Source organism: Balaenoptera physalus (assembly GCF_965194825.1).
Source record: "Balaenoptera physalus genome assembly, chromosome: 11".
NCBI lineage: Eukaryota > Metazoa > Chordata > Mammalia > Artiodactyla > Balaenopteridae > Balaenoptera > Balaenoptera physalus.
In genome coordinates, this window is record NC_138896.1 from 106,733,401 (window position 1) to 106,747,173 (window position 13,773).

The 13,773-nt window shown below is 45.7% G+C and overlaps 1 protein-coding gene across 3 annotated transcripts in view; it reads left to right on the plus strand.

Annotated features, from left to right (window-relative positions):
- Nucleotides 1-875: 875 nt before the first annotated feature.
- Nucleotides 876-13,773, plus strand: part of RBSN (rabenosyn, RAB effector) — a 28,657-nt gene continuing 15,759 nt past the window's right edge. The window contains exons 1-5 of one of the 3 annotated variants that reach the window (XM_082413462.1): nt 878-983; nt 3,979-4,113; nt 6,149-6,465; nt 10,140-10,280; nt 13,378-13,478. In XM_082413462.1, coding sequence (XP_082269588.1) covers nt 6,318-6,465; nt 10,140-10,280; nt 13,378-13,478 — 390 coding nt within the window. In that variant the 5' untranslated portion in view covers nt 878-983; nt 3,979-4,113; nt 6,149-6,317. Of the gene's footprint in view, nt 984-3,978; nt 4,114-6,148; nt 6,466-10,139; nt 10,281-13,377; nt 13,479-13,773 lie in introns of those variants that run through there. The other 2 variants (XM_082413463.1, XM_082413464.1) reach the window with 2 other exon arrangements.

A 13,773-nucleotide genomic window follows, 5' to 3' on the forward strand; every position in this document is an offset into this window, starting at 1 on the left:
GAGATTGTGGTCCATGCAGCGAGGACCCGTCACTACAGGTCCAAGGGGGCTGCTTTGCTACCACATCCTCCCCAGCTCCCTCAACCCCAGGACAGTCCAGCCTTGGGACCCAGGTCAGCTCAAGCTTTAGGGATGTGACCCCAGCCCCGGTCACATACGCCTGAGGCGAAGAGAGTGGGCCTTTCTTTCCTTTTTTCTTTCTTTTTCTTTATTTAATTTTTGTTTTCTGTCGACGTATAGTTCATTTACAATTATGTCGTGTTTTTTTTAGGTGTCCAGCAACCTGATACAGTTATACATATACACACATGTCTAATTTTGTGGATGCTATTCTCGTATAGGGTATAGCAGAGTGTTGAGTAGATTTCTCTCTGCTGTACAGTAGGTCCTGGTTGGTTATCTAGTTTATACATGTTGTAGTGTGTATGTGAATCCCAACGTCCTAACTGATTCCTCCCCCCACACCTGTCCCTTGGGGAACCAGCAGTTTGCGTATCTTGCAGGTGGTTTTGTTTTAAACGGTGTGATGAGTACAGTTTCGCTATCGAATTGGCTGCGTGAAGGTCGGCTCTGTGTTGAATTCTTTTTCCATTAGCTCCGCGAGGATCTCTCTTGAGGGCAGGTGTCATTTACAGCCCCCGCAGGCCTTTTGAATATGAAGTGCCCTTGAGCACCGGTTTTCCAGTTGTTGTAATGGGGCACGTCCACAAGGCGGCAGCACTTCTTCAGGCCCAACTGGTTACTCGGGCAACCAGAGCCATAGAGAAAGTCGCGTTCCCGGGTTGTAGATTAGGGTGGAACATCCAGAAGAAACAGCTAAGGGCTGGTGCCTCATTGCTGCCTCCCTCTTCCCCTTTAACCCTCAGGCAAATCCCAAGCCCTGCCCACAAGGCAGTGCTGAGGATGCTGTCGTTCGTAGATGGGGGGATTCCGAGGAAGGAGGCTGCCGGTGGAAACCCAGAATCAGGAGACTTGGACACCAGGTGAGTTTTCAAAGCTTTTCCAGCCGGAAGGTCTGCCGGCCTTTGTGTGCACTCGGCTTGGTTGAGCTGCAGCACGGCCCACCTGGATCTGTAGGTCGTGGTCCCATCCCCAGGGAACCTGGCACTGCAGGTGCAAGGGGGTCTTATTTGCTGGCATATCCTACCCAGGTCCCTCAGCTCCGCCACAGTCCAGACTTGGGACACAAGGCTGTTCGGTATCCAGGGATTTGACAGTAGCAGAAGTCTTGGAGCCCTATGGGGAATATCTTTCGGATTTCTTTTCTTTTTAATTTTATTTTACATTGGAACTGAGTCAATTTACAGTGTTGTGTTTGTGTTGGCTGTACAGCAACCTGATTCAGTTATACGTATATAGATATCTATTATTTTTCCGATTCTTTTCCCATATAGGTGATAACTGATTGGTGAGTAGGGTTCCCTGTGCTAAGCAGTAGGTCCTTGGTGATTTTCGAGTTTACGTATATTCGTGTGTATATATTCATCCCTCCCTTTCTCCCTCCCTTCCCCGCCCACCTTTCCCCTCTGGTAAGCAGAAGTTGTTTAAGTTTGTGTGCCTGTTTCTCGTTTAATGTGTTCATTTGTATCGATTGCTAGATTCCACCTCTATGTGATGTCATATGCTATTTGTCCTTAACTGTCTGACCTCCTCCACTTCGTGTGATCATCTCCAGTCCATGCATGTTGCTGCAGAAGGCATTATTTCATTGCTATTGTGGCAGAGTCATATTCCGTCCTGTATATGTACCATATCCTCTTTATTCGTCAGTCTGCTGTTGGACCTTTGGTTGCCTCTATGTCTTGGCTCCAGTAAATACTGCCGCAGTGAACAGGGGGGTGATGTGTCTTTTTGAATTTTGGTGTTTCTCCGCATAGAGGCCGAAGAGTGGGGTTGCCCGGTCATGTGGTAGCTTTATTTTAAGTTTTTTAACAAACCTCCATACTGTTCTCCCCCATGCCTCGTACCAATTTACCTTCCCAAAACCAGCGCAGGAGGGTTCCCTTTTCTCCATGCCCTGTCCCGCCTTTCTTGTTTGTAGACTTTTTGATGATGGCCCTTCTGACGGGTGTGAGGTGATACCTCGTTTTGATTTTGATCTTACTTTCTGTAATCATTGGCAATGTGGACCTCTTTCCATGTGGTTACATAGCAAAACAGAACTAAGCAAAACGGTGTCCGTTAAACTTCCCTCTTGAAATGGCTTCTGGCAAGTCCTCCGTATTTTGAAATCTTTTTCGATTACCTACCATAGGATGTTTCTTGAGGGTTGCTGTCATTTACAGCCCCTGCAGGCCTTTTGAATATTAAGTGCCCGTAAGCACAGGTTTGTTTTTTTTTTTAACATCTTTATTGGAGTGTAATTGCTTTACAATGGTGTGTTAGTTTCTGCTGTATCACAAAGCGAGTCAGCTATATGTTTACTTATATCCCCATACCCCCTCCCTCTTGCGTCTCCCTTCGACCCCCCCCAACCCACCGCTCTAGGTTTTCACAGAGCATAGAGCTGATCTCCCTGAAGTACCGGTTTTTAAGTTGTTGTTCCAGGATTTGTACACTAGGCGGCAGCACTGCTTCAGGCCCAACTCTGGTTACTGGGCAATCAGAGCCATAGAGAAAGTCCTGTTTCTGGGTTAGATATTACAGAGGAATGTGCCAGAAGAAACAGCTAAGGGCTGGCGTCTCATTGTTGCTTCCTCCTTACCCTTCAGCCCCAGGAAAATCCAAACCCTGCCCACACGGCAATCCTGAGGGTACTGTCGTATGTAGGTGGGGGGATTCCGAGGAAGGAGGCTGCCGCTGGGAACCCAGCACCAGGAGACTTGGAGACCTGGTGACTTAATCAGAGCTCTTACAGCCGTAGGGTCCACCGGGCTTTGGGTGCACTCGGCTTGGTTGTGCTGTACGACGGCCCGCCTGGATCTGGAGATGGTGGTCCCATCCCCAGGGAAGCTGGCTCTGCAGGTGCAAGGGGGGCTCATTTGCTGGCACATCCTCCCCAGGTCCCTCAGCTCCGCCACAGTCTAGCCTTGGGACACAAGGCTGTTCAGGGTCCAGGGATGTGACACCAGCCCAGGTCACCGAGGCCTGTGGGGAATATCGTTGGGGTTTCTTTTGTGTGTGTGTGTTTTTCCCCCACACATTGTTCTTTATCCATTCATCCGCTGGTGGACACTTAGGTTGTTTACATATCTTGGGTACTGTAAGTGATGCTGCAGTAGATAAGTGGATGTAGATACCTCTTTGAATTAGTATTTTCCTGTTCTGCAGATAAACACCCGGAAGCGGATTTAGTGAGTCCTATGTTAGCTCTATTTTTAAATTTTTTGAGGAACCTCCGTGTTTTCCGTAGTGGGTGCAGAAATTTACATTCTCAGCGATAGTCTACATGTGTTCCATTCCCATCCTCCGCAACACATTTCTTTTGATAACGGCCACTATAACAGTTGTAAAGTGATATCTCATTACAGTGTTGTTTGTATTGGAAAATTTCACAGATTTTCCTGAGCACACTGTACCTGTTTTGGATGTATACTTCCTGTCATTATAAGCCCACTCTCATGCTGTTATATTCCAGACTCGCCACATCCTCCAAGCCTCTCAAATAATTCCTTTACTCTCTAGCGCTCAGGAAGTTTAATTGACTCTAATTAATTTAGAAGCGCATTTGGCGGTGAGGGAGGAGGCATTCAAAACCATTCGCTGCCTCATTCACTGCGCACCTCGGTCAAGGAGCAGAAAAGCACCGGCTTCAGTTTTCCCATACTTAACAGTGGGGTGGAGAGCAAGGGGCGTAGTTCAACTTCGCTGGCGGAACTACCAGAGTCGTCAAAACGTCGCAAAATTACCCAGCCTCGCCCGGCCGGTTTTTCCTGCGCCTGCGCAGAATCCGCCGCTGGCCTGCGCTTGGGGATTCCCTTTCGTCCCCTCGAAGACTCGGCGCTCCTCCGTGGTCCGTCTGCCTTTCTTTCGTTTTAGGCGTCGACGCAGGCGCGCCTGTCGAGCGCCGAGCAGTCGATGGAGATGGTGGCCGCGACCGCTTGAGGGGTCGTGGAGGCCCCGAGCTCGGGTCGGAGAACTAGACAGGCCTTCGCGGCTGTGGGACCGGGAAAGGTACACAGGGCTGGGCGTGCCTGCGGGGCTGGGCGCGGCTCTTGTCAGAAACCGGGCGGGCGGGCCGTGCGGGCGTGGGATCTGTGTGTGGTGGGTGTGACGTGCGTGGTGGGCGCTGGGGCTCTCGGGCCGCGCGTCTCGCTCGTGTGCCCGGGGTGTTTTTACTTTGTGGTTGCTTGGGGTTGTGTGAGCCCTGTAGCGTTATGCGGCTGGGGCAGCGGGGGGCTGTCTCCAAGGAGCGTTTTTTGGGTCTTCTGGGGAGGTTTAGGCGTTTGGGTTCGGGGTTTGTGTGGTGCCTATGTGAAGTTGTCGTGTGTGCTTTGTGGGGATGAGCCTTTTCACCCACCGCACTGTGGGTGCGGTGATGCGGCGCGTGCACGTCACGTTGAGTTACGTGGAGGGTGGTCGGGCGGCCGGGGGATGTGTGGTGGCTGCGGCGTGTGGCCGGCAGCACTCACGCTGGACGTGGAGTTGCAGGAGATGTGGGTTTTATTTGGACTTTGGACGTGATTTAGGGTGTGAGGGTCTCGCATATGTTGTGGACGTGGGGCCTGGCTTGGTGGTTTGTGGTGGGTATTTGGTTATATGATTGTAGGGTTCGTCCGTTCATTCATTTATTCACCCTTGGAGCGTTGTTGAGGTTCTCGGTGGTTTGTACCGGGCACTGACCCGGGGGGTGTAGTGTTGGGAACGAGGACGTGGCTTGTGCTCTCAAACAGCTTACAGGCTGTCGGATTAAGTCGCATTGTGTACCTGTGATTACAAATTGAGATAAATGCTATGAGGAGAGGTGCAGGGCTGCCCGATGGGAGAATGCGTCAAGCAAGACATTCTCGAGGAAGTGAGGATGTCTTGAGATGCGGGGAGTGTGTGTTGGTAGCGTGAGTGCATGGGAAGGAAGGGGGCTCGGGTGAACCACTGGCTGGGAGGGGCCGGGAGCTGCTCTTTCAGCGACCGTCTGGAAAAGGGGCTGAGATCTGAATGTATATAGCCATTGGGCTTTTTAGCTAGAGGAAGAAAACAGGGACCTCGTGTTTCATTTGTTTATTTCCTGGGTCACTGCCACTCTTCACCTTGGAGGGCTAGGCAGTTCCTCCTCCGTGGCCCTGTTAGCAGGTCCATCCACAGCTCAAAGCTGACGGTCATACATTCCCTCTCACCCTCTACTGTGGTTTGTGGCCTCAGGTTCTTGGGGAGAAATTTCTCTGCTTTCGTGGATTGGTTTTGTCCGCGTTTCCCTATGGCTGTGCATCTTTCTGAGGTGACATTGGAAGTGACTTTGCCGTGGCCGGATAAAACTGAAAATAACTTATTAAGCCCTGAATTGTATAAGCATCAGCTTCTTTTATTTTTGAAACAGTGAGAACGTTAGGCTTGCTGGTTTATAAAGTCTAGTAAGTTTATTGGAGAAAAAGTACCCTACAAACGTAAGACACAGAATAGATTTTTCTTTTTGATCACTAGGTTTCTAATGCTCCTCCTTAGACTGAAGCTGGGATTTTGTTTGATTTGGTTTGGTTTGATTTTTAGGGCAGGCGCTATCCCTTTTACATCAGTGCCTTTTTTTTTTTTTTTTTTTTCATCAGTGCCTTTTTGACAGAGGTGCAAGAGCTCCATATATGTAGTTGAATAAATGCTCAAGGTAAAGAGAGTCAAATAAAAATTTGTGCTTGTTGATAACTATTTCAGACATTTACCCAGCGGCTAAAGTGGCATACAGATTATGCAGCTGGATCATTGGAATGAATGTTAGTGAATTGCCTTGGTATTGTGTTTACTGTTGAAGTTGTATTTTCCTTTCTTATCTTCAAGAATCTGTGCTTTCCCTTTCACTGAATTGCCATTGTCCAGTGATGTTCTCATATCTTAGAAAGTTTTGTGTTTTGGTCTAAGGATTCGAGAAAGCAGTTTGTGTTCTCAAACTTGCACTGAAAAATGTTAAGTACCCTTCCTGAACTGTGAAAAGAACAAGGAAAATTCTCAATTGCTGCTAATTTGCCTGAATTGGTTTCCTCCCGCTTCTTTCCTTTCTTAGGACTCCTACTCCAGAGAGGATACCTCATCCAGGGCCGTGATGCCACTTCCCCATCACCTGTATGCTGCTTGGTTAAGCTAATGCTGCGGATCCCTTGTCTCTTGTGGAGGAATCAAGCTGGCTCTTGGCATGAAGACCCTGCCTTGCGGGGGTTGAGAGTGACACTGCCATGGCTTCTCTGGATGACCCAGGGGAAGTGAGGGAGGGCTTCCTCTGCCCTTTGTGCCTGAAGGACCTGCAGTCTTTCTATCAGCTGCAGTCACATTATGAGGAAGAGCACTCCGGGGAAGACCGCGATGTCAAAGGGCAAATTAAAAGTAAGAGGCAAGGATTTTCTGCTTATCTCATTCTGTCACTGGGAGCTTTAACTCGTGGGATGGTTTTCATCAGCTACCATGTTGCCACCGTAATATGATAAACAGTAGGAAATTAATAATAATAATAGAGAACATATTTCTAGTGCTTTCCATGTGCCAGGCATTATTCAAAATCTTCCAGTGTATTAACTTCATTTAATTCTCACGATAACTATGTGACTATGAGCCCCATCTTACTGATGAGGATACCAGACACAGAGAGATTAGACACAGAGATAACTTGCCTGAAGCTGCAAAGTGAGTTAGAGCCTGGCTTTGAACCTAGTAAGTGTAATTACTGTCCTCTGCTGTCTCTTGCTAGAACGTTTGAATTACCTAACTGCCAGCCTAAGAGGGTTTGGGGTGGAATTCCTTTCCTTTGCTCTGTAAGTGGAGGCACATTGTACACCCATTCACCTGTCACAAATTCAGGCCTTCCTGCCATCCTTACTTCTTCAACTAGACCTTGTCCTCTGCAGCACAGGAAAAGGAAGATTATGGTTGAAATATAAGGAGTTAAACCTAAAAAGTTAAAACTTGGTTTTTGAGCTTCCAAGGACCCTCAGGTCCTGGAGGGTTGCAGAAAGAATTTTTCAAAGTAATTTTTGCTATACAGATTATTCATTTCCCAGACTTTAGATTCTAACCCCTAAGTATGATGCTGGTGCTCTGGAATTCACTTTCCTAGTGATTCAGTTAATAGCTGGCCACATTTCTGAAGGCAATGAGATTAAAAAGGTCTGTTGCTGTATTCACAATTCTTTGTTGGGTGGGAGAGAAAGGAATAATCCACGTATTCCTAAGCGGACTCTGGCCTCCACACATGTGAGTCACGTGCCCCTTGTAATCAGAGTCTCACTCCATGTCTCACTTTTCAGTTCCGAAAAAAAAGAGTTGTTGAAAGTATTAACATTTATAACTTCTGTCAAAAATATGACAAAGTCAAACATTTTCAAAATCCTGAAGGCTGCAATGGACTAGGTGGCTTCTGGCTATAGAGGCTGGAACAGAGTCATAACTCTGAGGAGACAAGAAAGAAAAAAAAAAAGAGAAATGTATGTTCTTTCACATACATTGTTATTTCATTTGACTCTCCCAACAACCCTGCAGGAAGGTGTTGGTCTCATTTTATAGAGAAAAAGTGAGGCTCAGAGATGTGGAGTGACTTATCCAAGGTCAGATAGGAATTGACAGAGGTAGGCCTTGACCCCATGTCTTCCATCACCTCTAAGCCTAATGCTGCTCTTTGCACGTGGCATCACTGATGAGGTGAGGCCCTGTATTCCAGTCACAGCATGCACTACAGCTGGAAAACTAGCAAACGAAGGAACTGATTGTCTAAGTGTCCTTTGGATAACTGAAGGGCCTCCATGATTTTCAGTGAGCATCTAGTCTTAGTGCCAGCTCAACTGAGTCATATACCGTGATATCACTAAAACTTTGATGCCAGTGGGTGGAGAGGTTAGAGAATGTCCTCACATTCCTGTGATGACTGCCCTTGTATTAGGGGAAAAATGTGTAAGATTATCGAGGGAATAATAGATATAGGACCTTCTGCTGCTGACTGAAACGAAGTGAGGGTTGATCCTGAGTACTAGCTGGAGAGAGACCGGGAGTTATCAAATTTAGTTTCTCTTTTCTGTCAGTGTCTGTTTCTCTCTGCTTTTCTGTTTCTGCCTCCTTTGAGAGACAGTGAATTTCCTGCTGCTTTGTCTGTGAGGGGAAGACAGGCAAAATGAATAAGACACCTAGATTTTAGTCCCCTTTTCTTTCATGTAGCTCATAATCACAAAACATTTGCAAGAAGTCAAGACTTGGGCTTTCTTTTCACTAATGAAAAGGAGAAACTTGGTACTGAGTTGAAGAAATGCTTTGGGCCGATCAAGTACTGGAAACTACCTCTTCAGGTGGAGTTCTTTCCTCCTACCTCTGCTTCCTTTACTTGGCTTGATGTGGGCTCTTGTGAAACCTGGGACTGGAAATAACTCTCAAAGATGATGGTAGCTAAGGGGCCAGGTTGCAAGCACTAAAGCCTGCTTTTATTAGGAAGGGCATTTCTAATTCTCTATTTAGTGTCCGTTACAATGGAAGGCTGCAAGAAAGACCTTCTTTGGTTGGCTCAAGCTTTGGTTCTAACTCTAGCATAATCTCTTAAAACTAGCCTCACCATCCCAGACGAGGGCAGGTTATGGGCTACTTTCTCTCCTAACTCACAGTATCTCACATCAGAGGGAAACTATTTATGTATATAGCCCATTGTCTTCCTGGTGCCTTCACTAGGCTTACTTTATAGATACCTTCTGCTATAAAAAAGCCATCCAAACCTTTCAGGAAGGATTCAGTGTCTAGTCCATTTTGTGTCTAGGACATTTGCCTTATCTGAGATGCATTTTTTTAACAAAGCTTTTTCAGGACACAAGGGCTGTCAGTTGAATTTAACTTTCCTCATTCTCTCTGTTCCTCTTAATCAGCCTCTTTTTTAGGAAGCTTGAAATCTGGGAGACACTCTGGTGTTCATTAAGATTCTTATTCCATTTGTCTTGCTGGAATTTGGGAGGCAAGACCCAAGGCTAGGGAATGACTTACCGGGGGATAGACTCTACTATCCATAATGTCCTCGGGACTCCCCTGGTGGTGCAGTGTTTAAGAATCCGCCTGCCAATGCAGGGGACACGGGTTCGAGCCCTGGTCCGGGAAGATCCCACATGCGGCGGAGCAACTAAGCCCGAGCGCCACAATTACTGAGCCTGAGCTCTAGAACCTGCAAGCCACAACTACTGAGCCTGCGTGCCACAACTACTGAGCCTGCATGCCTAGAGCCGGTGCTCCGCAACAGGGGAAGCCACCACAATGAGAAGCCCACGCACCACAATGAAGAGTAGCCCTAGCTCGCCGCAACTAGAGAAAGCCTGAGCGCAGCAACGAAGACCCAATGCAGCCAAATAATTAATAAATAAATAAATAAATAAAAACATAATGTCCTCATATTCCTACTGTTTAGCTCTCTCTCTTTACCTTTCGAGCTCTTGACTTGGCGTTTTTGTCCTCATAGAAGCACATAGTTCCTCTTGTCTACTTCCTTGACCCCGAGCTGTTACAGTCCTTGAAATTCTCTAATTTTGTCTGATATAGTCTCTTTTATCTTTTATGGCTCTAGGATTTTAGACTAGAGTTAATCATAATAATACTGCTGAAATCACAGTCTGCAGCTTTCTTATGGGACCCCAGACCCAAGAGTTCCCTTCCATACTACATATCTAAAGTACAGATCTTTGAATTCAAGAATCTCTACTTCAGAACCGATTTTCTGGTAGGGTTTGCTGATGTTCCTCGGCCTGCAGTTGAGTCTCTCCTTAACTTTATAATTGATTTAAGCAACAAGATCCCTGTAATGTATATGGGCTGGAGGATGGAATTGGACCAGTAAATGGATTGTGACAGTGATTCTAGAAGTTTTCCTCCTTCCCTCATATTACTTATGTCCTCAGAAAATGAAAGAACCCTGATACAGGGGAAGCCGTGAAATGCATTGGGACCCTGTTGATAGGTGAAATCTAAGTGCTCTTCCTATAGGACCTTGACTCTCTACTGGGTATTCTTCGTGGATTCATATGGTGTTTGTTCCATTTTTCAAGGTCTTGTCCAGAAGGCTAGGAAAGCAAAGAACAGGCTGTTGAAACGAGAAGGAGATGACCGAGCTGAATCAGGGACCCAAGGATATGAGTCTTTCAGCTATGGAGGGGTTGATCCTTACATGTGGGAACCCCAGGAGCTTGGTAAGAAATTCTTTTCATTCGTTCATTCATTCATTCATTCATTCAGCAAATGTCTATTGAACATCTATATGTTTTAAGAGTTAGCTGAAGAGACACCAGTAAATCAGAATGGTTGTAAGCTTCTGGACCTTGTGTTCTAGTGGGGGGAGAAAATGGACAAGAATGAGCTGGACCTCTGCTTTGTGTTAGGCACTGCATTAAATTCTTTACATGTGAACTCTCATTTAATCCTTACTGAACTCCATGGGGACCTCCCAGGGTCAGACAGCTAGGAAACTGCAGAAGTGGGGTAGGAATCCAGGTCTCTGACATCAGCCCAGGTGCAGTCCATTGATTGGGCTGTCTCTTCTTGTGTAGACATTGATTACCTGCCTACTGAGAAGCACTGGTTCATGCAACTTAATTTTCTGAAGCATGTAATTGTGGTATCATCTACTTACTTTCAAAATTACCATCTTTTCGGGATGATGAAAATGTTCTAAAATTTATTTTGGTGATGGTTGCACAACCCTGTCAATATACTAAAAGCCATTGAATTTGTATGCTTTAAATGGTGAATTGTATGTATTTGAATGATAACTCAGTAAAGCTTTTACCAAAAAGATCATGCCACATGGAGTTGAACTAGCTAATCTTACATGTCCTTTAACTGTTGAATGATAGTGATCATTAATATAGTATTTTCTATCCATGCGATGGGTAAATAATGATTCTGTCGTAGTAGTTTATTATACTTTGTTTTGTTTTTGGGCCGCTCTGCATGGCACGTGGGATCTTAGTTCCCCAACCAGGGATCGAACCTGCGCCCCCTGCATTGGAAGTGTGGAGTCTTAACCATTGGACTGCCAGGGAAGTCCCATAGTACTTTATTATACTTTGATACTCATTATCTTGTTCACCTTTCACAAAAGCCTTGTGAGGTAGAAAGGGTAGTGATGCTCATTCCATTTATAGATGAGAAAACAGGCTCTAAGAAGGGAAGTGATATTTACCCTGGGGTCAGCTACCAAATAGTGCTGCTGCAGGATGTGTCTTTTATTTTATTTTTTAAATAAATTTATTTATTTTATTTACTTTTATTTTTGGCTGTGTTGGGTCTTCGTTGCTGCACACAGGCTTTCTCTAGTTGCAGCGAGCAGGGCTACTCTTCCTTGTGGTGCGCGGGCTTCTCATTGCAGTGGCTTCTCTTGTTGCGGAGCACGGGTTCTAGGCGTGCGGGCTTCAGGAGATGTGGCACGCGGGCTCTAGAGCGCAGCCTCAGTAGTTGTGGCGTATGGGCTTAGTTGCTCCGCAGAATGTGGGATCTTCCCAGACCAGGGATCGAACCCATGTCCCCTGCCTTGGCAGGCAGATTCTTAACCACTGCACCACCAGGGAATCCCAGAATGTGTCTTTTTCGAAGAGGAAAGTCCTATAATTACACTATCCAATATGATAGCTACTAACTATATGTGGCTATTTAAATTTAAATAAATTAAAGTTAAATAAAATTAAAAGTCAGTTCCACAACCACACATTAGCCACATTTTAAGTGCTCAGTCTCCAGGTGTGGCTAGGGGCTACCATGTTGGAGAGTGGAAACATTTTATTTTCATTATGGCAGGAGAAAAATGGCTTAAAAATAAGACTATACGCATATATTTATTAGTTACATATGAAAGACAATTAGAAACATGAAGGAGACTTTTCAAGCATATGAATTATTAGCTTTTTGATAGCTTATTTCATGATTGCCAGTGTTAAATTATCAAGGTGATTTACTGATTAACTTGCCTGTTTCAGCAACTGAAGGAAGTCACAAATTACAAAAGGTCAAGTGAATGGCAAATTTTAAAATTAATATGTATTGTCACTCCTAAAAATTCAAAACTAAAATTTAATTAGGTGTTAAAGTTGATTAGGGAAGAAGAAAAGCATGGATGGTTAAGAGTGTAGCGTAAAGATCTAGATATGGTAAAGCAGCGGTCCCCAACCTTTTTGGCACCAGGGGCCGGTTTCGAGGAAGACAGTTTTTCCACAGACAGGGGTGGAGGGTGGATGGTTCAGGCGGTAATGCGGGCGATGGGAGGGATGGTGCAGGTGATAATGCGGGCGGTGGGGAGCGATGGGGAGCTGCAGATGAAGCTTTGCTCGCTCCCTTGCCTTCCACTCACCTCCTGCTGTGTGGCATGGGTTGGGGACCCCTGTGGCAAAGTACCTAAATGAATAGGCCATCATTGGGTGGGAGAAATGAACTGAGTGCTGGGAGGGTTGGGGGGCAGGGCTGGCTTTCAGAAGAGGTGAGATTGAGCAGGTTATATTTCAGATGAACTGAGACAACAGGCTACTTGGTTCCATTTGTGTGAGGAGGTTTGTCCTGGGTCTTGGCTGCTGGACTGAGAAGTTACCAGTTTAACTAGCCCCCTCCAAGGGCATCTAGTAGCGTTTACATTTTGAGAAGGATTGTTTTTATTCTGATGAAAAACCATATTGTACCAGCCTTGAAAAGTACAGAAAAGTATGAGATGTTTAAAAATCGCCCATAACGTTACTGCCTTTTTATTTAACAAAAATTCATGTGCCAGGCAGTATTCTAAGGATTTTATAAATTTTAACTTCTTTAGTCCTGATAACAGCCCTGTGGAGTAGGTATTACTGTTTTCCCCATGTTATAGCTGAGTACTCCAAGTTACAGAGAGGTTAGGAACTTGTCCAAGGTCACACAGTGTGTGGCAGAATTGAAACTTGAGCACAGGCTGGCTCCAGAGTTCAACCTCTGTCCTTAAGGTCTTTCCTATCATACTTTGTGGCCCCAAGGTGACCATAGTTAACATTTTAGCAAATTTCCTTCCATTTGCTTTTCTAGTTTTTTAATTTTTAGTAAGACTCTAATGGACTTCCCTGGCGGTCCAGTGGTTAAGACTCCGTGCTCCCAATGTAGGGGGACCAGGTTCAATCCCTGGTTGGGGAACTAAGATCCCACATGCTGCACGGTGCGGCCGATAGATAGATAAATAAATAGATAAATATAATACAATCCTAGAATGTTTGAAATTCAAGGTAGAGAGGCTCCCTCAGGGAAACGACAAGTCGTTTATGTCACCACCTCCCCTCCTAGGTGCTGTGAGAAGCCATCTTTCCGACTTCAAAAAACACCGAGCTGCCAGAATTGACCACTATGTCGTTGAAGTCAATAAATTAATAATCAGGTTAGAGAAGGTAAATTCTTTTGTTTTAAAACACTTTTTTTCTGCAAGTATAAATTTTCTGGGGGGAGAATTACATTTCTGTAGCATGTGTCTTGTATATTGTGTATGTCCCATGCTGGCAAGGAAGCGCCCTACCTAGAGCTGTGCTGAGGACGTGGTGGATGGTTCCAGCCTGGGCTGGCTTTACTGAAGGTAGTGGCCCAGGTTGATGACTGGCCACATATCCGGCTTCCCTTTTACTTCCTATGAAGCCCACTTGGCTGCTGGACAGCCTTTCTGCCTTTAGATCCTTTCCTCGTTTGGGT